Below are 26,996 nucleotides of genomic sequence, written 5' to 3'. Positions count from 1 at the left end.
AGATTAGACATACACACACTCAGATGCATAATAAAGAAGGTTATTTTGGCCTGTTGTGAAAACAGTTGTCAGACAGTCACTCCACACTCACTCCGGTAAACACATCTGGACACAGTGTCTTTACCGTCTTTCTCCCTCTCTCACTCTTTCTCTCTCTCTCTCTCACACACACACACACACATATACATATATATATATATATATATATATATATATATATATATATATATATACAGAGTATAAACTCTAAAGGTGAGGGGTCATTCTCTCTCTCTATATATAATCTGTGTAAATGTACACTTTCTCTTCATCTCTCCTTTTCCCCTCTCAGTCTTCACTCTCTCTCCATACTGTATTAGATTTTTTTACTCTCTACTGTCTTTCTTCTCTCTCTCTCATTCCTCTTTACTCTTTTCTCTCATTTCTCTCTTTTCCTCTGCTAGGTTTCTCTCTCTCCCTCTCTCTCTTTCACACACACTTCACAAAGCATTTCTACTAGAACAGGGCAGGTGCCATGTCATTGGTCGCAGTGCTGCCATGGCGATGATTTGGCAGCGTCTGATTGGAGGAGTGATGAGCTGTTGACCTTGGCCTTATGGTAACATTTGGAGAAGTGGGGCTACGCTAATACAGGACACATGAGCTTAGTTCTGAGAGAGAGAGAGAAAGAAAGAGCGGAAAAAGAAATGCTGTGAAAGAAAGAAAGGAGAAATAAAAAAGCAAGGGGTTGAAAACTGAAGAGATTTTAAAGGCCTTTCCCAATCCAGAAACACAATGAATGGCATTGTTATTAGTGGAAACTCTTTAGTTTTCTCCACACTCCACCATTTTCCACCCAACACCATCTTAACTCCACTCAACACCACCTTAACCCCATCCAACACCACCTTAACTCCACTCAGCACCACCTTAAATCCTCCCAACACCATCTTAACTCCACCCGAAACCACCTTAACCCCTCCCAACACCACGTTAACTCCACCCAACACCATCTTAACTCCACCCAACATGACATTAACTCCTCCCAACACCAACTTACCTCCACACTCAACACCACCTTAACCCCTCCCAACACCACATTAACTCCACCCAACACCATATTAACTCCACCAAACATCACATTAACTCCTCCCAACACCAACTTACCTCCACTCAACACCACCTTAACCCCTCCCAACACCACTTTAACTTCACCCAAAACCATCTTAACTCCACTCAACACCACCTTAACCCCTCCCAACACCACGTTAACTCCACCCAAAACCATCTTAACTCCACCCAGCATCACATTAACTCCTCCCAACACCAGCTTACCTCCACACTCAACACCACCTTAACCCCTCCCAATACCACCTTAACTCCACCCAACATCACATTAACTCCTCCCAACACCAACTTACCTCCACACTCAACACCACCTTAACTCCTCCCAACACCAACTTACGTCCACTCAACACCACCTTAATTCCTCCCAACACCATCTTAACTCCATTCAACACCACCTTAACTCCACCCAACAGCACCATTCCCCACCCAACACCAACTTATCTTCTCCCAATATCACATAACTCCATTCAGCACCATCTTAACTCCACCCAACCCCAACTTAACTCCTCCCAACACCACCTTAACTCAACCAAGCACCAACATTCTCCATCAAACACCACCTTAACTCCAACTTACTCTCCACCAAACAACATTGTTCTTCAGCAAACAACACTGTTTTCTGACAAACACCACCATTCTCCACCCAAGACCACCTTAATTCCACCCAACACCAGTGTTCTCCAGCCATCAACACCATTCTACATGAGGGGGCGGTTTTGGCAAAACTGAAATCTTTGACAGGACTATGATTGACCATGTGACCCACGTCACACCTCCTCTTTAATATTGTGTAGGACCCTCTCATGAAGGCGTCCTGTGGTCAACAAGAAGTCAGCAGCAGTTCCTTTAAGTCCTGTACGCTGTGATGTGGATGTGGGGCCTCCATGGGTTTGAGTGATTTCTCCACCCTACAAGAACTGACTTCTGGAGACTGACCAAAACATTAAGACCACCACAGTGTGGCCCGTAGATCCTTACACTGACCATTTCTCCTGCTTCAATATCAACTTCAAGAACTGAGCCCTGCATTGGTTTTAATCTTGTGGCTGATCTGTGTATATCAGTGTGAAATGAACAGTTGGTTGAACTGAAATAACGAGGATCCTCTCTTTTTCTTTCGCCTCTCCTCTGTCTCCTTCTTTCTTTACTTGTCTGTCTCCTCATTTCTATTCTCTTGTTTCCTCCTCTGTCTCCTCCCTGTCCTCCTCTGTGTGCAGGATCTGGGAGCAGTAATCAGGTGGCTCAGGAGGCCGTGAGAAAACAGGCCACTTTCCGTAAACCAATGTTGGTCAAACCCCCTGATCATCTCTCCAGTAAGAATCCATCACCTTCACCACATGATTGTTTACATCTGCACTATTCTCCACTAAACACAAGCACCATCCTCCACTAAACACCAACACCATTCTCCACTAAACACCAGCATCATCCTCCACTAAACACCAGCATCATCCTCCACTAAACACCAGCACTATTCTCCACCAAACACCAACACTATTCTCCACCGAACACCAACACTATTCTCCACCGAACACCAACACTATTCTCCACCGAACACCAACACTATTCTCCACCGAACACCAACACTATTCTCCACCGAACACCAACACTATTCTCCACCGAACACCAACACTATTCTCCACCGAACACCAACACTATTCTCCACCGAACACCAACACTATTCTCCACCAAACACCAGCACTATTCTCCACCGAACACCAGCACTATTCTCCACTGAACACCAGCACTATTCTCCACCCAACACGAGCACTATTCTCCACCCAACACCAGCACTATTCTCCACCCAACACCAGCACTATTCTCCCCTGAACACCAGCACTATTCTCCCCTGAACACCAGCACTATTCTCCACCCAACACCAGCACTATTCTCCACCCAACACCAACACTATTCTCCACTGAACACCAGCACTATTCTTCAACGAACACCAGCACTATTCTCCACCGAACACCACCTGGAATGAATGAGTTTAAACTGATCAATATGACCCACATTACAATCAGAACAACATCCTTCACAAAGAGTTATTGATTAAACTGATTTGGAAAAGAACTGATTTATTATCTGGATCCTGTCATCGTGTTCTGAGTCTGTCTCTCTCTCTTTTTCTCTCCCACTCTTTCTCTCTCTCTCTGTCTTTCTCTCCCACTCTTTCTCTCTCTCTCTCTCTCTCTTTTAGGTTGTCTGAACTGCAGTCATATCTCGGCCCTCACTGATCGCCTCAGTTCTCTGGAGGCAAAGGTAATGTGTGTATTGTTTGTTTGTGTGTTATCACTATTTCTGCCTTTCACACACACACACACACACACACACACACACACACACACACACACATCAGCAGTCCCAAAACACTCCCTTCAGCACAGCATTCTTGATCAGTTTTCTTCCCTGTGCTTGTTTTCATGTTGTTTCCAGTGGTCATTAGAAAAAGCACAGGTCCAGTTTTCAGTGCACAGTGACATACAGCACTTTTCCACTGCATGGTCCCTCCTCTACCCTACTGGACTCTACCGGGTTCTTGTTTAGTGGCTGTTCTCTCGTGGTTCAGAGCGAGTCGAGTAGGGACTAAACCGTGGCGTGTAAACCTTGCAGAGCGCGGATTGTCCAGAGAGAGTCGTCACTCTACGCCACGCAACGCAGACGACCAGCACCAACTCTCCATCTGTAAAATCTCCAGCTGCAGCAGAGATCACGTTTGTTTTTATCCGACTCACGATGGCAGCTCGTAAAATGACGCTGTGGTCTTTTGAAGAGGTTCAAACGCTCCTTGGATCGGTGGCCGACGAAAGAATCCAGCGAGAGCTGGACGCTGCAACAAGGAAGGAACAAACTCTACTGATCTGTCTGAACTGATGACGGAGCTGTGTTCAGTCCCAAACAACAACAACACGCCAATACACCATGAGTAAACACCGCTTAACGTTACCGCCGCCGTTGTTGTGGTTTCCAAAGACCACTGTTCCCCTTAGAGACGGGGTTAGAGACGACACCCGATACATTACAAGTGGTGGGAGAGAGTGGTATTTATTGCAGAAAATGAACCTGGTACAAATCGAGTAAAGTCGAGCAAAGTAGATTCAATTCATGGAAAAGTGGCAACAGTGCTCAGTGTCTCCAGGTTCTCTCCTTCTGTATTAACCTCATGCATTTCTATAAATCTCCTTGACCCCCAGGTCCAGCTCCTCTCAGTAGCTGCCTCTCAGACACCCTCTCAGTCTAAAGGTGGAGGTGACCCTGATTCCTCCGCCCTCATGGGGGCACCACCTGCTCGAGGAGCTCCAGGCGCGCAAGGCCCTACAGGTATCAACCTACTCTTTCTCTGTCACAGATTAAAGGTAAAGTGTAACTGAGGTAAAGTGTCATTGCCAGACCACCAAGTAGGCTGTCACCTCAGCCACTGAGGATAAACCTTGTGTCCTTTTTGAGGCAGGGCACATTAAATGTTGCATGAAACATAGAGGTCATATTTTATGCCATTGTTGGAAGAACAGGATGTTTCCCACAAGTCTAAATCTCTCTCAGCCACTTCTAATGAAGAGTCTGTGTATTTTCGACTGCCTGTCACTGGAATATTGGTTACACTTTTGCAACAAAGGATTTGCAGCTGATGGAGGTCCACAAAACTATCCGTAACTTTTTTTGCGTTTATTTTTCATAGAGAAATTTCATTTAGACCAGAAATGCCTTATATGACCACTTCAGTCATCTATTTTCCCACAACAGATCACTGCTAAGATGCTGCAAAATGTCCCTCTGGGTTCTTCTGTAGCATTTGGTCCCAGCTTTAGACGTCCTTTAGACAGCTCCTCCAAAGTTTTCTGGTGGTGATTTGAAGGATGTGAGTGTATTTGGGTGAAAATGCTGCATATACTTTCTAGGTCACAGAGATAAATCAGACGGGGGACGAGGGCTTTGCTGAAAAGTGAGCCATGCTTGCTGTTCTTTTTTTTTTTTTTGCTGAGTGCGGTGACAAAATAACAATCTCCACAGACAAAAAAAGCCCACCCACACAAACACATACACACACACACACACACACATACAAAAAAAAGCAGCTTCAATTTCTACTAATCTGCCTCCAAAGCCCCCATCATCTGTGTGTAAAGATAAACAGACCTGGGGGGGTGTTTCCCTGCAAATCACAATGGGCACCAGCAATGGGATTAGCTCCGCAAAGCTATTGGCTAATGAAGGGAAGAATGTAATTGGCTGTAAAAGGATGCAGTGATGAAAAGTCCAACTGAAAACATAGCAAAAACATCACTCCCAGCCAAGTACAGGCTTGAGTCCAGACCAGGGGGGAGGGGAGAAAGAGAGAGTGAGAGAGACACTGACAGACCATAAATACTATCTATTCAAACAACCTGCTGAAGACAAAGCAAAGTTAAACACTGTAGAAAACTTCAGCCCATAAACTAAGGCTGCATCTCAAACTCCCCCCTGTTCACTACACAGTGGCATAGTTTTTCTTCTTTGGAATTGGGCCACATGCTCATTTTGTTCAATAACATAGTGGAGAACATCCAGAATTCTCCCACTCCTCATTTCTCCTCCAAACACCACCAACAACCTCCAAACACCAGCATTCCCAGCCAAGCACCCTGTTCTTCACTAAACATTTTAATTATCTACCAAACACCACCATTTTCCTTCAAGCATTACCAACATTCTTCACAAAATACCACCGTCCTCCAACAAACACTACCATCCTCCATCAAACACCACCACCGTCCTCTAAAAAATACCACCGCCCTCCACCAAACACCACTGTCATCCTTCACCAAACACCACTGTCATCCTCCACCAAACACCACCATCCTTCACCAAACACCACTGCAGTCCTTAACCAAACACCACCACCATCCTCCACCAATCACCACCATCCTCCACGAAACACAATCATTCTCCAACAAACACCACTGCCACCCCCCACCAAATCCCACCATCGTCCTCCACCAAACACCACAGTCCACCAACAAACACCACAATCCTCCACCAAACACCACCATCATCCTTCACCAAACCCCACCACCGTCCTCCACCAAACACCACTGTTCTCCAACAAACACCATAATCCTCCACCAAACACCACCGCCATGCTCCACCAAACACCACCACCATCCTCCAACAAACACCATCACCCTTCACCAAACATCACCGCAGTCCTTAACCAAACACCACCACCATCCTCCACCAATCACCAACATCCTCCACAAAACACCATCATTCCCCAACAAACACCACAGCCATCTTCCAGCAAACACCACCATCATCCACCAAACACCACCACCATCCCCCACCAAACCCCACCACAGTCTTCCACCAAACACCACTGTCCTCCAACAAACACCACCGCAATGCTCCACCAAACACCACCATCACCCTTCACCAAACCCCACCACCATCCTCCACCAAACACCACCGTCCTCCACCAAACACCATAATCCTCCACCAAAAAGCACTGCCATGCTCCACCAAACATCACCATAATCCTTCACCAAACATCACCGCAGTCCTTAACCAAACACCACCACCATCCTCCACAAAACACCATCACCCCCAACAAACACCACCACCATCCTCCACAAAACACCATCACCCCAACAAACACCACAGCCATCCTCCAGCAAACACCACCACTATCCCTCACCAAACACCACTGTCCCCCAACAAACACCATAATCCTCCACCAAACACCACCGCCATGCTCCACCAAACACCACCATCATTCTCCACCAAACACCATCATCTTTCACCAAACACCACCACTGTCCTCCACCAATTACCACCATCCTCCATGAAACACCATCATTCCCCGACAAACACCACAGCCATCCTCCAACAAACACCACCATCATCCACCAAACACCACCGCCATCACCCACCAAACCCCACCACCGTCCTCCACCAAACACCACTGTCCTCCAGCAAATACCACTGTCCTCCATCAAACACCAGCATATTCCACCAAATACCACTGCCTTCCACCAAAACACAGCTGTCCTCCACCAAACACCACTGTACTCCACCAAATACCATGAACGCTATCCTCCAAACCCCAGCATCCTCCACCAAACACTAGCATTCTCCATCAAACACCACTTTCCTCCAACAAACACTACCATCCTTCTCCAAACACCACTGTCCTTCACTAAAACACCAGAATCCTCTGCTTGAGTTTCTCTTTATTCACATAAAAATGTTTAGCTTTTTGAAGCCTCTGTTTTTGCTAAAGTAGCACTGTCTTCCTCCCTCAAGCCACATCTGAAATACCCTTGAACAGGGCAAACTTCAACTGCTCCCTGAGGGAGTCTGTGCTCACTGTCCCTAGTGCACTTAGTGTGTGTGTGTCGGGGAGGGGAAGGGGAGCAGGGGGGTGGTGTTTTACACATTTCATTGAATGTTGTACAACGACAAATAAATGTATGTTTCCATGTTTGCGAACACCACCACCGTTTTCCCCTCGGGTTTCTGTTCATTCACAAGCAAATGTTTTGCATTTTGCTGAAGTTGTCTGTGGAGAGGAATGTGGTTATATTGTGCATGTTTGCAGCTGTGGTCTAATGGTTAGAGAAGTGAGCCTGGAACTGGAAATGTTCTCGTTCGAAGCCCACAACTGGCAGGAAAATTGGGGCGTGAAGGAACAACACTGTCTCATCCACGGCTGCAGTGCCCTTGAGCAAAGCACCTAACATTCAACTGCCCACAATTCCAGTGATGTGTGTGTGTTTACTGTCACTAAGGCACTGTGTGTGTTTCACCAAACAACGATATCCTCCATCAAGCACCACCACTCCCCACCGATCAGTATATTACTCAGCAACAGCCACCATTTCAGAACAACCTCTGCTATTCTCCACCAAACATCACTGTCTTCCTTAAAATAACACCCGGAGAAAGAAAAATCAAAAAGGAGATCTTCTTAAAGTCTCTGTAGTTTCCCAGAGACAACAATGAGATCAGATGAAACAACTAAGGAGATTTTAGCTTGTCTCCTGTTGCTCACATGTGTCTCCTGAGACCTCAGAGATATTGCCTCCTCTGGAGTTTTAGTGGAAATCTCAGTAAAGTCACAGACTCAGATTTGACAGATGAACTAAGCCCTACTCTTTTATTATGTCCTTTATCTCTTTGTCAGATTTTTTCCCTAAAGGATTCCTACATGTTTCCTCTGGGCACCACCATTTTTCATCAAACACCACCAAAATCCCCTATCAAATTCCACCATTTTACACCAAAAACATAGTGCCCAACAAAGGCCACGTATTTTCCATCAATTTCCATTGTTCATAACTGTAGAAAAACTGCAGAATCTAAAACAAGGCTAGGCCTGAAACTGCGCCCTGTTCACTGCAGCGTGGGCTACTTTGCAACTTTGGAAATGTGCCACTTGGCCGTTTTGTCTGAAACACAGTGGAACACATCCATTTCACTCCCACAATCCCAAAACACACTGCCGACGATTGTGTACACACCATGAAAAAACCCATGCAAAATTCAGCTGAAATTAGCAAAGGGCTGTAGGTGTTTTTAGGTAGCGACCCTGGTGTTAGGAGGATGAACAAATTGTTTGCGGTGCACTTAAGCGCCCACAGTATTTCAGTAAAGGACAGTCATTCCTGTGGCTCCAAAATATACAGTAAAAATGTCCTTTTCAGGAGTGCTGCTGGAGGGTGATTCAGACTCGTGTGCAACATCCTGTGTCACAAACAATGTGACGTTTGCTATGTTTCATGCAACATTTCAAATGCCCTACCTCATAAAGGACAAGGGGTTGAGTCTGAAAAGAGATTTAAATTTACAGAGAGAAAGTAAACCTTTATCTGAAATTTGGTTTCAATTTGGTTTGAAGATGTTTATTTGTGAAACATGAGCAGTCACATTTTATTAGGGTTATTGAACACAGTTATCGAACACTGTGGTGCTCAAACACCACTGAAAAAAAAAACTAACTCACTTCAAGGAATGAAAGAGCAATTCCTTTGGGAATCTTGTACAGTATTCCCAATACTAGCTTCCAGATACGGCTTCGGTTCTCACAGTGAAACAACTCCTTTGTGTTCAATCTTTTAATATGGAGCAGTGTGTGTGAGTAAGAAGTGGCTGTATCTTTGACGGTGGAGCGGTGTGTGTGAGTAAGAAGCGGCTGTATCTTTGACGGTGGAGCGGTGTGTGTGAGTAAGAAATGGCTGTATCTTTTAATGTGGAGCGGTGTGTGTGAGTAAGAAGCGGCTGTATCTTTGACGGTGGAGCGGTGTGTGTGAGTAAGAAGCGACTGTATCTTTGACGGTGGAGCGGTGTGTGTGAGTAAGAAGCGACTGTATCTTTGACGGTGGAGCGGTGTGTGTGAGTAAGAAGCGGCTGTATCTTTGACGGTGGAGCGGTGTGTGTGAGTAAGAAGCGGCTGTATCTTTGACGGTGGAGCGGTGTGTGTGAGTAAGAAGCGACTGTATCTTTGACGGTGGAGCGGTGTGTGTGAGTAAGAAGCGACTGTATCTTTGACGGTGGAGCGGTGTGTGTGAGTAAGAAGCGACTGTATCTTTGACGGTGGAGCGGTGTGTGTGAGTAAGAAGCGGCTGTATCTTTGACGGTGGAGCGGTGTGTGTGAGTAAGAAGCGACTGTATCTTTGACGGTGGAGCGGTGTGTGTGAGTAAGAAGCGGCTGTATCTTTGACGGTGGAGCGGTGTGTGTGAGTAAGAAGCGGCTGTATCTTTGACGGTGGAGCGGTGTGTGTGAGTAAGAAGCGACTGTATCTTTGACGGTGGAGCGGTGTGTGTGAGTAAGAAGCGACTGTATCTTTGACGGTGGAGCGGTGTGTGTGAGTAAGAAGCGGCTGTATCTTTGACGGTGGAGCGGTGTGTGTGAGTAAGAAGCGACTGTATCTTTGACGGTGGAGCGGTGTGTGTGAGTAAGAAGCGGCTGTATCTTTGACGGTGGAGCGGTGTGTGTGAGTAAGAAGCGACTGTATCTTTGACGGTGGAGCGGTGTGTGTGAGTAAGAAGCGATTTACAGAGCCAGGGCTGTGTACAAACACCTGAGTTCTTTTTCTATGAAAGCAGATTGGATTTTTTTCTTTTAAAAAATAGCTTTTTATAAAATTCTGGGGATGTTTCTTCGCCATGTGCTGTTCTCAGCTCTGTTTGTTCTGGAAAAAGTTCCAGTGTTTGTACACAGTCCTAGCTTGGAAAATGGGAAACAAACTAAGTGTCTCAGTCCAAACTGGTTCAGGCTTTTTCTTCGTGCATCACTGTCTGAGCCACTAGGAAAAAACAGAGGTGTTTGGACGTTAGAGAGATGTCCAACTGGTGAAAAGCATGAGAAAAGTGATGAGGATGTTGCTCCATAGGTGGGTAACACAGAGTTCTTTTTGCTGACTCTTATTTTGTGAAACTGACTCTTACTCAAACACCGGGAGTCGAGGGAATGCTTTTCAAGGGAGTCGAGGGAATGCAAGAGCGGGAAGGGGAAGGGGTGTTGAGGTTATGGGTGGTCTTTCTCTGTGTGTGTGTGTGTGTGTGTGTGTCAGCATCTCCCTGTCCACTGGACCATTACTGATGACCTCATTAGATTTAGATGGACACCACTGAGCAGCAGAGAAACTGCCCACTGCTCAGAGCCAGAGTTGAAGGGAGAAATCCCACTGGCATCAGTGAGATGTCACTCTCTCTTTGGAGCCTGGACTGAACAACAAGTACACTACAGAAGTAGATAAGTACACTAGATCAGTACACTATTTAACCCCTTCACCTGATAGACTCACTCAGAGCTGTATGCTGTATTCTAATATTCAACCGGAGCACCTGGAGGAAACCCACGTAGACACAGGGAGAACACACCACACTCCTCACAGACCGTCACCTGGAGGAAACCCACACAGACACAGGGAGAACACACCACACTCCTCACAGACAGTCACCTGGAGGAAACCCATGCAGACACAGGGAGAACACACCACACTCCTCACAGACAGTCACCCGGAGGAAACCCACACAGACACAGGGAGAACACACCACACTCCTCACAGACAGTCACCCGGAGGAAACCCACGCAGACACAGAGAGAACACACCACACTCCTCACAGACAGTCACCCGAGGAAACCCACGCAGACAAAGGGAGAACACACCACACTCCTCACAGTCACCCGGAGGAAACCCACGCAGACACAGAGAGAACACACCACACTCCTCACAGACAGTCACCCGGAGGAAACCCACGCAGACACAGAGAGAACACACCACACTCCTCACAGACAGTCACCCGGAGGAAACCCACGCAGACACAGGGAGAACACACCACACTCCTCACAGACAGTCACCCGGAGGAAACCCATGCAGACACAGGGAGAACACACCACACTCCTCACAGACAGTCACCCGGAGGAAACCCACGCAGACACAGGGGAACACACCACACTCCTCACAGACAGTCACCCGGAGGAAACCCATGCAGACACAGGGAGAACACACCACACTCCTCACAGACAGTCACCCGGAGGAAACCCGTGCCGCCCCTGTATTCTAATGTAGTTGATCTTATTTATAAAACCATATTGATGTAGCCTCATTGCTGTATTAACTGATGTAGCATTGCACATATAGACACTATTTGACCATCTTCTATATTAATGCACTTCTTGCACAGTTTATCATTGCACTAGTCTTACCCTTACATCTGTATGGTTCTTTATATTTTTATATTATTCTTGTGTTACGTTTTTGGTATTATACAAATGCTTTGGTCTCTGTTGCATTTATTTATCTGTGCTACTGAGAACTACCCTTTATACATGTGTTGGTTGAGTGCTTTATGATCTCCTGTATATTGTATAACCGTATATTATTGTAGTCACAGGTTATAAATTACATAAAGCTCACTTGGAACTGGTGGCACAGAGCATGCATTAACGGTGCCAGTGGGGCTTGTTATGGCCTTAGTCACCAGGTTGTGTGTGTTTTCACTGCTCCTAGTGTGTGTAAAGAATTTCTCAGTAGTGTGTTTGTGTGGTCACTACCACAAAGGGGTTTAATGCAGAGAAGCTATTTCCCTAAGGGGATTAATAGAGGAGGCTCTTCTTCCTAAACCTATGTTAATTTGTAAATGAGACTCAGTCCTCCTCCATTTTATTGCTCTGTGGACAAAGGATCTCCTGAGTCTGTCTGTTGAGCAGCAACCTGAAACTGAACTGAACAGACGGTGTCTGTCTGTCTGTCCATTCTCACTGTCCTTTCTCTGTGTGTCTCTCATAGGTCCCCAGGGCGAGAAAGGCAATGACGGCTTACCCGGAAAAGATGGTGAGTATATGTTGTAGAAGTGTCATAAACCCAGACAAAAGACCCATTCACATGGATCCAGATACTTTTAAAAACAGAGATTGACCAAATCCTTGTCCAGAGGAATATGAATACAGCTGCATTATCACACTTCTCCTGTAGGGGGCCATAGTATGAAGAGAGTAAAAAGATACATTAAAACACCACAAAGCATGAGTGATTTATGAGGTTATTCCAAATCACTTCATACTCCATTTGTAGTTTATACATTTGTACTACAGCATCATTTCTATTTATTCATCTGTGTGAATCTGAACTCTAGTGTAGTTCACTGTAGAGGGAGTGTGGAGCTGTGTGTGTACAGTGTAGTTTGTGACTGATGTAGTTCACTGTAGAGGGAGTGTGGAGCTGTGTGTGTACAGTGTAGTTTATGACTGATGTAATTCAATGTAGAGGGAGTGAGGAGCTGTGTGTGTACAGTGTAGTTTATGACTGATGTAGTTCACTGTAGAGGGAGTGAGGAGCTGTGTGTGTACAGTGTAGTTTATGACTGATGTAGTTCACTGTAGAGGGAGCGAGGAGCTGTGTGTGTACAGTGTAGTTTGTGACTGATGTAGTTCACTGTAGAGGGAGCGAGGAGCTGTGTGTGTACAGTGTAGTTTGTGACTGATGTAGTTCACTGTAGAGGGAGTGTGGAGCTGTGTGTGTACAGTGTAGTTTGTGACTGATGTAGTTCACTGTAGAGGGAGTGTGGAGCTGTGTGTGTACAGTGTAGTTTATGACTGATGTAGTTCACTGTAGAGGGAGTGAGGAGCTGTGTGTGTACAGTGTAGTTTATGACTGATGTAGTTCACTGTAGAGGGAGTGAGGAGCTGTGTGTGTACAGTGTAGTTTGTGACTGATGTAGTTCACTGTAGAGGGAGCGAGGAGCTGTGTGTGTACAGTGTAGTTTGTGACTGATGTAGTTCACTGTAGAGGGAGTGTGGAGCTGTGTATGTACAGTGTAGTTTGTGACTGATGTAGTTCACTGTAGAGTGTGGAGCTGTGTGTGTACAGTGTAGTTTGTGACTGATGTAGTTCACTGTAGAGGGAGTGAGGAGCTGTGTGTGTACAGTGTAGTTTGTGACTGATGTAGTTCACTGTAGAGGGAGTGAGGAGCTGTGTGTGTACAGTGTAGTTTATGACTGATGTAGTTCACTGTAGAGGGAGCGAGGAGCTGTGTGTGTACAGTGTAGTTTGTGACTGATGTAGTTCACTGTAGAGGGAGTGAGGAGCTGTGTGTGTACAGTGTAGTTTGTGACTGATGTAGTTCACTGTAGAGGGAGTGAGGAGCTGTGTGTGTACAGTGTAGTTTGTGACTGATGTAGTTCACTGTAGAGGGAGCGAGGAGCTATGTGTGTACAGTGTAGTTTGTGACTGATGTAGTTCACTGTAGAAGGGGTGAGGAGCTGTGTGTGTACAATGTAGTTTATGACTGATGTAGTTCACTGTAGAGGGAGCGAGGAGCTGTGTGTGTACAGTGTAGATTATGACTGATGTAGTTCACTGTAGAGGGAGTGAGGAGCTGTGTGTGTACAGTGTAGTTTGTGACTGATGTAGTTCACTGTAGAGGGAGCGAGGAGCTGTGTGTGTACAGTGTAGTTCATGACTGATGTAGTTCACTGTACACACACAGCTCCTCACACAGCTCCTCGCTCCCTCTACAGTAAACTACATCAGTCATAAACTACACTGTGTACAGTGTAGTTTATGACTGATGTAGTTCACTGTAGAGGGAGCGAGGAGCTGTGTGTGTACAGTGTAGTTTGTGACTGATGTAGTTCACTGTAGAGGGAGCGAGGAGCTGTGTGTGTACAGTGTAGTTTGTGACTGATGTAGTTCACTGTAGAGGGAGCGAGGAGCTGTGTGTGTACAGTGTAGTTTGTGACTGATGTAGTTCACTGTAGAGGGAGTGTGGAGCTGTGTGTGTACAGTGTAGTTTATGACTGATGTAGTTCACTGTAGAGGGAGTGAGGAGCTGTGTGTGTACAGTGTAGTTTATGACTGATGTAGTTCACTGTAGAGGGAGCGAGGAGCTGTGTGTGTACAGTGTAGTTTGTGACTGATGTAGTTCACTGTAGAGGGAGTGTGGAGCTGTGTGTGTACAGTGTAGTTTGTGACTGATGTAGTTCACTGTAGAGTGTGGAGCTGTGTGTGTACAGTGTAGTTTGTGACTGATGTAGTTCACTGTAGAGGGAGTGAGGAGCTGTGTGTGTACAGTGTAGTTTGTGACTGATGTAGTTCACTGTAGAGGGAGTGAGGAGCTGTGTGTGTACAGTGTAGTTTATGACTGATGTAGTTCACTGTAGAGGGAGCGAGGAGCTGTGTGTGTACAGTGTAGTTTGTGACTGATGTAGTTCACTGTAGAGGGAGTGAGGAGCTGTGTGTGTACAGTGTAGTTTGTGACTGATGTAGTTCACTGTAGAGGGAGTGAGGAGCTGTGTGTGTACAGTGTAGTTTGTGACTGATGTAGTTCACTGTAGAGGGAGCGAGGAGCTATGTGTGTACAGTGTAGTTTGTGACTGATGTAGTTCACTGTAGAAGGGGTGAGGAGCTGTGTGTGTACAATGTAGTTTATGACTGATGTAGTTCACTGTAGAGGGAGCGAGGAGCTGTGTGTGTACAGTGTAGATTATGACTGATGTAGTTCACTGTAGAGGGAGTGAGGAGCTGTGTGTGTACAGTGTAGTTTATGACTGATGTAGTTCACTGTAGAGGGAGCGAAGAGCTGTGTGTGTACAGTGTAGTTTGTGACTGATGTAGTTCACTGTAGAGGGAGCGAGGAGCTGTGTGTGTACAGTGTAGTTTGTGACTGATGTAGTTCACTGTAGAGGGAGCGAGGAGCTGTGTGTGTACAGTGTAGTTTGTGACTGATGTAGTTCACTGTAGAGGGAGCGAGGAGCTGTGTGTGTACAGTGTAGTTTGTGACTGATGTAGTTCACTGTAGAGGGAGTGTGGAGCTGTGTGTGTACAGTGTAGTTTATGACTGATGTAGTTCACTGTAGAGGGAGTGAGGAGCTGTGTGTGTACAGTGTAGTTTATGACTGATGTAGTTCACTGTAGAGGGAGCGAGGAGCTGTGTGTGTACAGTGTAGTTTGTGACTGATGTAGTTCACTGTAGAGGGAGCGAGGAGCTGTGTGTGTACAGTGTAGTTTGTGACTGATGTAGTTCACTGTAGAGGGAGCGAGGAGCTGTGTGTGTACAGTGTAGTTTGTGACTGATGTAGTTCACTGTAGAGGGAGTGTGGAGCTGTGTGTGTACAGTGTAGTTTATGACTGATGTAGTTCACTGTAGAGGGAGTGAGGAGCTGTGTGTGTACAGTGTAGTTTATGACTGATGTAGTTCACTGTAGAGGGAGCGAGGAGCTGTGTGTGTACAGTGTAGTTTGTGACTGATGTAGTGCACTGTTGAGAGAGTGTGGAGCTGTGTGTGTACAGTGTAGTTTGTGACTGATGTAGTTCACTGTAGAGGGAGTGAGGAGCTGTGTGTGTACAGTGTAGTTTATGACTGATGTAGTTCACTGTAGAGGGAGCGAGAAGCTGTGTGTGTACAGTGTAGTTTGTGACTGATGTAGTTCACTGTAGAGGGAGTGTGGAGCTGTGTGTGTACAGTGTAGTTTGTGACTGATGTAGTTCACTGTAGAGGGAGTGTGGAGCTGTGTGTGTACAGTGTAGTTTATGACTGATGTAGTTCACTGTAGAGGGAGTGAGGAGCTGTGTGTGTACAGTGTAGTTTATGACTGATGTAGTTCACTGTAGAGGGAGCGAGGAGCTGTGTGTGTACAGTGTAGTTTGTGACTGATGTATTGCACTGTTGAGAGAGTGTGGAGCTGTGTGTACAGTGTAGTTTGTGACTGATGTAGTTCACTGTAGAGGGAGTGAGGAGCTGTGTGTGTACAGTGTAGTTTATGACTGATGTAGTACACTGTAGAGGGAGCGAGAAGCTGTGTGTGTACAGTGTAGTTTGTGACTGATGTAGTTCACTGTAGAGGGAGTGAGGAGCTGTGTGTGTACAGTGTAGTTTGTGACTGATGTAGTTCACTGTAGAGGGAGTGTGGAGCTGTGTGTGTACAGTGTAGTTTATGACTGATGTAGTTCATTGTAGAGGGAGCGAGGAGCTGTGTGTGTACAGTGTAGTTTGTGACTGATGTAGTTCACAGTAGAGGGATTGTGGAGCTGTGTGTGTACAGTGTAGTTTATGACTGATGTAATTCAATGTAGAGGGAGTGAGGAGCTGTGTGTGTACAGTGTAGTTTATGACTGATGTAGTTCACTGTAGAGGGAGCGAGGAGCTGTGTGTGTACAGTGTAGTTTATGACTGATGTAGTTCACTGTAGAGGGAGCGAGGAGCTGTGTGTGTACAGTGTAGTTTGTGACTGATGTAGTTCACTGTAGAGGGAGTGTGGAGCTGTGTGTGTACAGTGTAGTTTATGACTGATGTAATTCAATGTAGAGGGAGTGAGGAGCTGTGTGTGTACAGTGTAGTTTGTGACTGATGTAGTTCACTGTAGAGGGAGCAAGGAGCTGTGTGTGTACAGTGTAGTTTATGACTGATGTAGTTCATTGTAGAGGGAGTGAGGAGCTGTGTGTGTACAGTGTAGTTTGTGACTGATGTAGTTCACTGTAGAGGGAGTGTGGAGCTGTGTGTGTACAGTGTAGTTTATGACTGATGTAGTTCACTGTAGAGGGAGTGAGGAGCTGTGTGTGTACAGTGTAGTTTATGACTGATATAGTTCACTGTAGAGGGAGCGAGGAGCTGTGTGTGTACAGTGTAGTTTGTGACTGATGTAGTGCACTGTTGAGAGAGTGTGGAGCTGTGTGTGTACAGTGTAGTTTGTGACTGATGTAGTTCACTGTAGAGGGAGCGAGGAGCTGTGTGTGTACAGTGTAGTTTATGACTGATGTAGTTCACTGTAGAGGGAGCGAGGAGCTGTGTGTGTACAGTGTAGTTTATGACTGATGTAGTTCAATGTAGAGGGAGCGAGGAGCTGTGTGTGTACAGTGTAGTTTGTGACTGATGTAGTTCACTGTAGAGGGAGTGAGGAGCTGTGTGTGTACAGTGTAGTTTGTGACTGATGTAGTTCATTGTAGAGGGAGTGAGGAGCTGTGTGTGTACAATGTAGTTTGTGACTGATGTAGTTCACTGTAGAGGGAGCGAGGAGCTGTGTGTGTACAGTGTAGTTTATGACTGATGTAGTTCACTGTAGAGGGAGCGAGGAGCTGTGTGTGTACAGTGTAGTTTGTGACTGATGTAGTTCACTGTAGAGGGAGTGTGGAGCTGTGTGTGTACAGTGTAGTTTATGACTGATGTAGTTCACTGTAGAGGGAGTGAGGAGCTGTGTGTGTACAGTGTAGTTTATGACTGATGTAGTTCATTGTAGAGGGAGCGAGGAGCTGTGTGTGTACAGTGTAGTTTGTGACTGATGTAGTTCACAGTAGAGGGATTGTGGAGCTGTGTGTGTACAGTGTAGTTTATGACTGATGTAATTCAATGTAGAGGGAGTGAGGAGCTGTGTGTGTACAGTGTAGTTTATGACTGATGTAGTTCACTGTAGAGGGAGCGAGGAGCTGTGTGTGTACAGTGTAGTTTATGACTGATGTAGTTCACTGTAGAGGGAGCGAGGAGCTGTGTGTGTACAGTGTAGTTTGTGACTGATGTAGTTCACTGTAGAGGGAGTGTGGAGCTGTGTGTGTACAGTGTAGTTTATGACTGATGTAATTCAATGTAGAGGGAGTGAGGAGCTGTGTGTGTACAGTGTAGTTTGTGACTGATGTAGTTCACTGTAGAGGGAGCAAGGAGCTGTGTGTGTACAGTGTAGTTTATGACTGATGTAGTTCATTGTAGAGGGAGTGAGGAGCTGTGTGTGTACAGTGTAGTTTGTGACTGATGTAGTTCACTGTAGAGGGAGTGTGGAGCTGTGTGTGTACAGTGTAGTTTATGACTGATGTAGTTCACTGTAGAGGGAGTGAGGAGCTGTGTGTGTACAGTGTAGTTTATGACTGATATAGTTCACTGTAGAGGGAGCGAGGAGCTGTGTGTGTACAGTGTAGTTTGTGACTGATGTAGTGCACTGTTGAGAGAGTGTGGAGCTGTGTGTGTACAGTGTAGTTTGTGACTGATGTAGTTCACTGTAGAGGGAGCGAGGAGCTGTGTGTGTACAGTGTAGTTTATGACTGATGTAGTTCACTGTAGAGGGAGCGAGGAGCTGTGTGTGTACAGTGTAGTTTATGACTGATGTAGTTCAATGTAGAGGGAGCGAGGAGCTGTGTGTGTACAGTGTAGTTTGTGACTGATGTAGTTCACTGTAGAGGGAGTGAGGAGCTGTGTGTGTATAGTGTAGTTTGTGACTGATGTAGTTCATTGTAGAGGGAGTGAGGAGCTGTGTGTGTACAATGTAGTTTGTGACTGATGTAGTTCACTGTAGAGGGAGCGAGGAGCTGTGTGTGTACAGTGTAGTTTATGACTGATGTAGTTCACTGTAGAGGGAGCGAGGAGCTGTGTGTGTACAGTGTAGTTTGTGACTGATGTAGTTCACTGTAGAAGGGGTGAGGAGCTGTGTGTGTACAATGTAGTTTATGACTGATGTAGTTCACTGTAGAGGGAGCGAGGAGCTGTGTGTGTACAGTGTAGATTATGACTGATGTAGTTCACTGTAGAGGGAGTGAGGAGCTGTGTGTGTACAGTGTAGTTCATGACTGATGTAGTTCACTGTACACACACAGCTCCTCACACAGCTCCTCGCTCCCTCTACAGTAAACTACATCAGTCATAAACTACACTGTGTACAGTGTAGTTTATGACTGATGTAGTTCACTGTAGAGGGAGCGAGGAGCTGTGTGTGTACAGTGTAGTTTGTGACTGATGTAGTTCACTGTAGAGGGAGCGAGGAGCTGTGTGTGTACAGTGTAGTTTGTGACTGATGTAGTTCACTGTAGAGGGAGCGAGGAGCTGTGTGTGTACAGTGTAGTTTGTGACTGATGTAGTTCACTGTAGAGGGAGTGTGGAGCTGTGTGTGTACAGTGTAGTTTATGACTGATGTAGTTCACTGTAGAGGGAGTGAGGAGCTGTGTGTGTACAGTGTAGTTTATGACTGATGTAGTTCACTGTAGAGGGAGCGAGGAGCTGTGTGTGTACAGTGTAGTTTGTGACTGATGTAGTTCACTGTAGAGGGAGCGAGGAGCTGTGTGTGTACAGTGTAGTTTGTGACTGATGTAGTTCACTGTAGAGGGAGCGAGGAGCTGTGTGTGTACAGTGTAGTTTGTGACTGATGTAGTTCACTGTAGAGGGAGTGTGGAGCTGTGTGTGTACAGTGTAGTTTATGACTGATGTAGTTCACTGTAGAGGGAGTGAGGAGCTGTGTGTGTACAGTGTAGTTTATGACTGATGTAGTTCACTGTAGAGGGAGCGAGGAGCTGTGTGTGTACAGTGTAGTTTGTGACTGATGTAGTGCACTGTTGAGAGAGTGTGGAGCTGTGTGTGTACAGTGTAGTTTGTGACTGATGTAGTTCACTGTAGAGGGAGTGAGGAGCTGTGTGTGTACAGTGTAGTTTATGACTGATGTAGTTCACTGTAGAGGGAGCGAGAAGCTGTGTGTGTACAGTGTAGTTTGTGACTGATGTAGTTCACTGTAGAGGGAGTGTGGAGCTGTGTGTGTACAGTGTAGTTTGTGACTGATGTAGTTCACTGTAGAGGGAGTGTGGAGCTGTGTGTGTACAGTGTAGTTTATGACTGATGTAGTTCACTGTAGAGGGAGTGAGGAGCTGTGTGTGTACAGTGTAGTTTCTGACTGATGTAGTTCACTGTAGAGGGAGCGAGGAGCTGTGTGTGTACAGTGTAGTTTGTGACTGATGTATTGCACTGTTGAGAGAGTGTGGAGCTGTGTGTGTACAGTGTAGTTTGTGACTGATGTAGTTCACTGTAGAGGGAGTGAGGAGCTGTGTGTGTACAGTGTAGTTTATGACTGATGTAGTACACTGTAGAGGGAGCGAGAAGCTGTGTGTGTACAGTGTAGTTTGTGACTGATGTAGTTCACTGTAGAGGGAGTGAGGAGCTGTGTGTGTACAGTGTAGTTTGTGACTGATGTAGTTCACTGTAGAGGGAGTGTGGAGCTGTGTGTGTACAGTGTAGTTTATGACTAATGTAGTTCATTGTAGAGGGAGCGAGGAGCTGTGTGTGTACAGTGTAGTTTGTGACTGATGTAGTTCACAGTAGAGGGATTGTGGAGCTGTGTGTGTACAGTGTAGTTTATGACTGATGTAATTCAATGTAGAGGGAGTGAGGAGCTGTGTGTGTACAGTGTAGTTTATGACTGATGTAGTTCACTGTAGAGGGAGCGAGGAGCTGTGTGTGTACAGTGTAGTTTATGACTGATGTAGTTCACTGTAGAGGGAGCGAGGAGCTGTGTGTGTACAGTGTAGTTTGTGACTGATGTAGTTCACTGTAGAGGGAGTGTGGAGCTGTGTGTGTACAGTGTAGTTTATGACTGATGTAATTCAATGTAGAGGGAGTGAGGAGCTGTGTGTGTACAGTGTAGTTTGTGACTGATGTAGTTCACTGTAGAGGGAGCAAGGAGCTGTGTGTGTACAGTGTAGTTTATGACTGATGTAGTTCATTGTAGAGGGAGTGAGGAGCTGTGTGTGTACAGTGTAGTTTGTGACTGATGTAGTTCACTGTAGAGGGAGTGTGGAGCTGTGTGTGTACAGTGTAGTTTATGACTGATGTAGTTCACTGTAGAGGGAGTGAGGAGCTGTGTGTGTACAGTGTAGTTTATGACTGATATAGTTCACTGTAGAGGGAGTGAGGAGCTGTGTGTGTACAGTGTAGTTTGTGACTGATGTAGTGCACTGTTGAGAGAGTGTGGAGCTGTGTGTGTACAGTGTAGTTTGTGACTGATGTAGTTCACTGTAGAGGGAGCGAGGAGCTGTGTGTGTACAGTGTAGTTTATGACTGATGTAGTTCACTGTAGAGGGAGCGAGGAGCTGTGTGTGTACAGTGTAGTTTATGACTGATGTAGTTCAATGTAGAGGGAGCGAGGAGCTGTGTGTGTACAGTGTAGTTTGTGACTGATGTAGTTCACTGTAGAGGGAGTGAGGAGCTGTGTGTGTACAGTGTAGTTTGTGACTGATGTAGTTCATTGTAGAGGGAGTGAGGAGCTGTGTGTGTACAATGTAGTTTGTGACTGATGTAGTTCACTGTAGAGGGAGCGAGGAGCTGTGTGTGTACAGTGTAGTTTATGACTGATGTAGTTCACTGTAGAGGGAGCGAGGAGCTGTGTGTGTACAGTGTAGTTTGTGACTGATGTAGTTCACTGTAGAGGGAGTGTGGAGCTGTGTGTGTACAGTGTAGTTTATGACTGATGTAGTTCACTGTAGAGGGAGTGAGGAGCTGTGTGTGTACAGTGTAGTTTATGACTGATGTAGTTCATTGTAGAGGGAGCGAGGAGCTGTGTGTGTACAGTGTAGTTTGTGACTGATGTAGTTCACAGTAGAGGGATTGTGGAGCTGTGTGTGTACAGTGTAGTTTATGACTGATGTAATTCAATGTAGAGGGAGTGAGGAGCTGTGTGTGTACAGTGTAGTTTATGACTGATGTAGTTCACTGTAGAGGGAGCGAGGAGCTGTGTGTGTACAGTGTAGTTTATGACTGATGTAGTTCACTGTAGAGGGAGCGAGGAGCTGTGTGTGTACAGTGTAGTTTGTGACTGATGTAGTTCACTGTAGAGGGAGTGTGGAGCTGTGTGTGTACAGTGTAGTTTATGACTGATGTAATTCAATGTAGAGGGAGTGAGGAGCTGTGTGTGTACAGTGTAGTTTGTGACTGATGTAGTTCACTGTAGAGGGAGCAAGGAGCTGTGTGTGTACAGTGTAGTTTATGACTGATGTAGTTCATTGTAGAGGGAGTGAGGAGCTGTGTGTGTACAGTGTAGTTTGTGACTGATGTAGTTCACTGTAGAGGGAGTGTGGAGCTGTGTGTGTACAGTGTAGTTTATGACTGATGTAGTTCACTGTAGAGGGAGTGAGGAGCTGTGTGTGTACAGTGTAGTTTATGACTGATATAGTTCACTGTAGAGGGAGCGAGGAGCTGTGTGTGTACAGTGTAGTTTGTGACTGATGTAGTGCACTGTTGAGAGAGTGTGGAGCTGTGTGTGTACAGTGTAGTTTGTGACTGATGTAGTTCACTGTAGAGGGAGCGAGGAGCTGTGTGTGTACAGTGTAGTTTATGACTGATGTAGTTCACTGTAGAGGGAGCGAGGAGCTGTGTGTGTACAGTGTAGTTTATGACTGATGTAGTTCAATGTAGAGGGAGCGAGGAGCTGTGTGTGTACAGTGTAGTTTGTGACTGATGTAGTTCACTGTAGAGGGAGTGAGGAGCTGTGTGTGTACAGTGTAGTTTGTGACTGATGTAGTTCATTGTAGAGGGAGTGAGGAGCTGTGTGTGTACAATGTAGTTTGTGACTGATGTAGTTCACTGTAGAGGGAGCGAGGAGCTGTGTGTGTACAGTGTAGTTTATGACTGATGTAGTTCACTGTAGAGGAAAGCGAGGAGCTGTGTGTGTACAGTGTAGTTTGTGACTGATGTAGTTCACTGTAGAGGGAGTGTGGAGCTGTGTGTGTACAGTGTAGTTTATGACTGATGTAGTTCACTGTAGAGGGAGTGAGGAGCTGTGTGTGTACAGTGTAGTTTATGACTGATGTAGTTCATTGTAGAGGGAGCGAGGAGCTGTGTGTGTACAGTGTAGTTTGTGACTGATGTAGTTCACAGTAGAGGGATTGTGGAGCTGTGTGTGTACAGTGTAGTTTATGACTGATGTAATTCAATGTAGAGGGAGTGAGGAGCTGTGTGTGTACAGTGTAGTTTATGACTGATGTAGTTCACTGTAGAGGGAGCGAGGAGCTGTGTGTGTACAGTGTAGTTTATGACTGATGTAGTTCACTGTAGAGGGAGCGAGGAGCTGTGTGTGTACAGTGTAGTTTGTGACTGATGTAGTTCACTGTAGAGGGAGTGTGGAGCTGTGTGTGTACAGTGTAGTTTATGACTGATGTAATTCAATGTAGAGGGAGTGAGGAGCTGTGTGTGTACAGTGTAGTTTGTGACTGATGTAGTTCACTGTAGAGGGAGCAAGGAGCTGTGTGTGTACAGTGTAGTTTATGACTGATGTAGTTCATTGTAGAGGGAGTGAGGAGCTGTGTGTGTACAGTGTAGTTTGTGACTGATGTAGTTCACTGTAGAGGGAGTGTGGAGCTGTGTGTGTACAGTGTAGTTTATGACTGATGTAGTTCACTGTAGAGGGAGTGAGGAGCTGTGTGTGTACAGTGTAGTTTATGACTGATATAGTTCACTGTAGAGGGAGCGAGGAGCTGTGTGTGTACAGTGTAGTTTGTGACTGATGTAGTGCACTGTTGAGAGAGTGTGGAGCTGTGTGTGTACAGTGTAGTTTGTGACTGATGTAGTTCACTGTAGAGGGAGCGAGGAGCTGTGTGTGTACAGTGTAGTTCATGACTGATGTAGTTCACTGTAGAGGGAGCGAGGAGCTGTGTGTGTACAGTGTAGTTTATGACTGATGTAGTTCAATGTAGAGGGAGCGAGGAGCTGTGTGTGTACAGTGTAGTTTGTGACTGATGTAGTTCACTGTAGAGGGAGTGAGGAGCTGTGTGTGTACAGTGTAGTTTGTGACTGATGTAGTTCATTGTAGAGGGAGTGAGGAGCTGTGTGTGTACAGTGTAGTTTGTGACTGATGTAGTTCACTGTAGAGGGAGCGAGGAGCTGTGTGTGTACAGTGTAGTTTATGACTGATGTAGTTCACTGTAGAGGGAGCGAGGAGCTGTGTGTGTACAGTGTAGTTTGTGACTGATGTAGTTCACTGTAGAGGGAGTGTGGAGCTGTGTGTGTACAGTGTAGTTTATGACTGATGTAGTTCACTGTAGAGGGAGTGTGGAGCTGTGTGTGTACAGTGTAGTTTGTGACTGATGTAGTTCACTGTAGAGGGAGCGAGGAGCTGTGTGTGTACAGTGTAGTTTATGACTGATGTAGTTCACTGTAGAGGGAGCGAGGAGCTGTGTGTGTACAGTGTAGTTTATGACTGATGTAGTTCAATGTAGAGGGAGCGAGGAGCTGTGTGTGTACAGTGTAGTTTGTGACTGATGTAGTTCACTGTAGAGGGAGTGAGGAGCTGTGTGTGTACAGTGTAGTTTGTGACTGATGTAGTTCATTGTAGAGGGAGTGAGGAGCTGTGTGTGTACAATGTAGTTTGTGACTGATGTAGTTCACTGTAGAGGGAGCGAGGAGCTGTGTGTGTACAGTGTAGTTTATGACTGATGTAGTTCACTGTAGAGGGAGCGAGGAGCTGTGTGTGTACAGTGTAGTTTGTGACTGATGTAGTTCACTGTAGAGGGAGTGTGGAGCTGTGTGTGTACAGTGTAGTTTATGACTGATGTAGTTCACTGTAGAGGGAGTGAGGAGCTGTGTGTGTACAGTGTAGTTTATGACTGATGTAGTTCACTGTAGAGGGAGCGAGGAGCTGTGTGTGTACAGTGTAGTTTGTGACTGATGTAGTGCACTGTTGAGAGAGTGTGGAGCTGTGTGTGTACAGTGTAGTTTGTGACTGATGTAGTTCACTGTAGAGGGAGCGAGGAGCTGTGTGTGTACAGTGTAGTTTATGACTGATGTAGTTCACTGTAGAGGGAGCGAGGAGCTGTGTGTGTACAGTGTAGTTTGTGACTGATGTAGTTCACTGTAGAGGGAGTGAGGAGCTGTGTGTGTACAGTGTAGTTTGTGACTGATGTAGTTCACTGTAGAGGGAGTGAGGAGCTGTGTGTGTACAGTGTAGTTTGTGACTGATGTAGTTCACTGTAGAGGGAGTGTGGAGCTGTGTGTGTACAGTGTAGTTTATGACTGATGTAGTTCATTGTAGAGGGAGCGAGGAGCTGTGTGTGTACAGTGTAGTTTGTGACTGATGTAGTTCACAGTAGAGGGATTGTGGAGCTGTGTGTGTACAGTGTAGTTTATGACTGATGTAATTCAATGTAGAGGGAGTGAGGAGCTGTGTGTGTACAGTGTAGTTTATGACTGATGTAGTTCACTGTAGAGGGAGCGAGGAGCTGTGTGTGTACAGTGTAGTTTATGACTGATGTAGTTCACTGTAGAGGGAGCGAGGAGCTGTGTGTGTACAGTGTAGTTTGTGACTGATGTAGTTCACTGTAGAGGGAGTGTGGAGCTGTGTGTGTACAGTGTAGTTTATGACTGATGTAATTCAATGTAGAGGGAGTGAGAAGCTGTGTGTGTACAGTGTAGTTTGTGACTGATGTAGTTCACTGTAGAGGGAGCAAGGAGCTGTGTGTGTACAGTGTAGTTTATGACTGATGTAGTTCATTGTAGAGGGAGTGAGGAGCTGTGTGTGTACAGTGTAGTTTGTGACTGATGTAGTTCACTGTAGAGGGAGTGTGGAGCTGTGTGTGTACAGTGTAGTTTATGACTGATGTAGTTCACTGTAGAGGGAGTGAGGAGCTGTGTGTGTACAGTGTAGTTTATGACTGATATAGTTCACTGTAGAGGGAGCGAGGAGCTGTGTGTGTACAGTGTAGTTTGTGACTGATGTAGTGCACTGTTGAGAGAGTGTGGAGCTGTGTGTGTACAGTGTAGTTTGTGACTGATGTAGTTCACTGTAGAGGGAGCGAGGAGCTGTGTGTGTACAGTGTAGTTTATGACTGATGTAGTTCACTGTAGAGGGAGCGAGGAGCTGTGTGTGTACAGTGTAGTTTATGACTGATGTAGTTCAATGTAGAGGGAGCGAGGAGCTGTGTGTGTACAGTGTAGTTTGTGACTGATGTAGTTCACTGTAGAGGGAGTGAGGAGCTGTGTGTGTACAGTGTAGTTTGTGACTGATGTAGTTCATTGTAGAGGGAGTGAGGAGCTGTGTGTGTACAATGTAGTTTGTGACTGATGTAGTTCACTGTAGAGGGAGCGAGGAGCTGTGTGTGTACAGTGTAGTTTATGACTGATGTAGTTCACTGTAGAGGGAGCGAGGAGCTGTGTGTGTACAGTGTAGTTTGTGACTGATGTAGTTCACTGTAGAGGGAGTGTGGAGCTGTGTGTGTACAGTGTAGTTTATGACTGATGTAGTTCACTGTAGAGGGAGTGAGGAGCTGTGTGTGTACAGTGTAGTTTATGACTGATGTAGTTCATTGTAGAGGGAGCGAGGAGCTGTGTGTGTACAGTGTAGTTTGTGACTGATGTAGTTCACAGTAGAGGGATTGTGGAGCTGTGTGTGTACAGTGTAGTTTATGACTGATGTAATTCAATGTAGAGGGAGTGAGGAGCTGTGTGTGTACAGTGTAGTTTATGACTGATGTAGTTCACTGTAGAGGGAGCGAGGAGCTGTGTGTGTACAGTGTAGTTTATGACTGATGTAGTTCACTGTAGAGGGAGCGAGGAGCTGTGTGTGTACAGTGTAGTTTGTGACTGATGTAGTTCACTGTAGAGGGAGTGTGGAGCTGTGTGTGTACAGTGTAGTTTATGACTGATGTAGTTCACTGTAGAGGGAGTGAGGAGCTGTGTGT

The 26,996-nt window shown here is 45.9% G+C and overlaps 1 protein-coding gene across 1 annotated transcript in view; it reads left to right on the top strand.

Annotated features, from left to right (window-relative positions):
* emid1 (EMI domain containing 1) overlaps nucleotides 1-26,996 on the top strand; it is a 164,274-nt gene that overhangs the window by 50,693 nt on the left and 86,585 nt on the right. The window contains exons 4-7 of the mRNA XM_066654607.1: nucleotides 2,325-2,420; nucleotides 3,308-3,369; nucleotides 4,302-4,428; nucleotides 12,378-12,422. Coding sequence (XP_066510704.1) covers nucleotides 2,325-2,420; nucleotides 3,308-3,369; nucleotides 4,302-4,428; nucleotides 12,378-12,422 — 330 coding nt within the window. The remainder of the gene's footprint in view (nucleotides 1-2,324; nucleotides 2,421-3,307; nucleotides 3,370-4,301; nucleotides 4,429-12,377; nucleotides 12,423-26,996) is intronic.

Source organism: Hoplias malabaricus, chromosome X2, assembly GCF_029633855.1.
Source record: "Hoplias malabaricus isolate fHopMal1 chromosome X2, fHopMal1.hap1, whole genome shotgun sequence".
NCBI lineage: Eukaryota > Metazoa > Chordata > Actinopteri > Characiformes > Erythrinidae > Hoplias > Hoplias malabaricus.
This window is presented reverse-complemented; position numbering and strand designations above follow the sequence as displayed.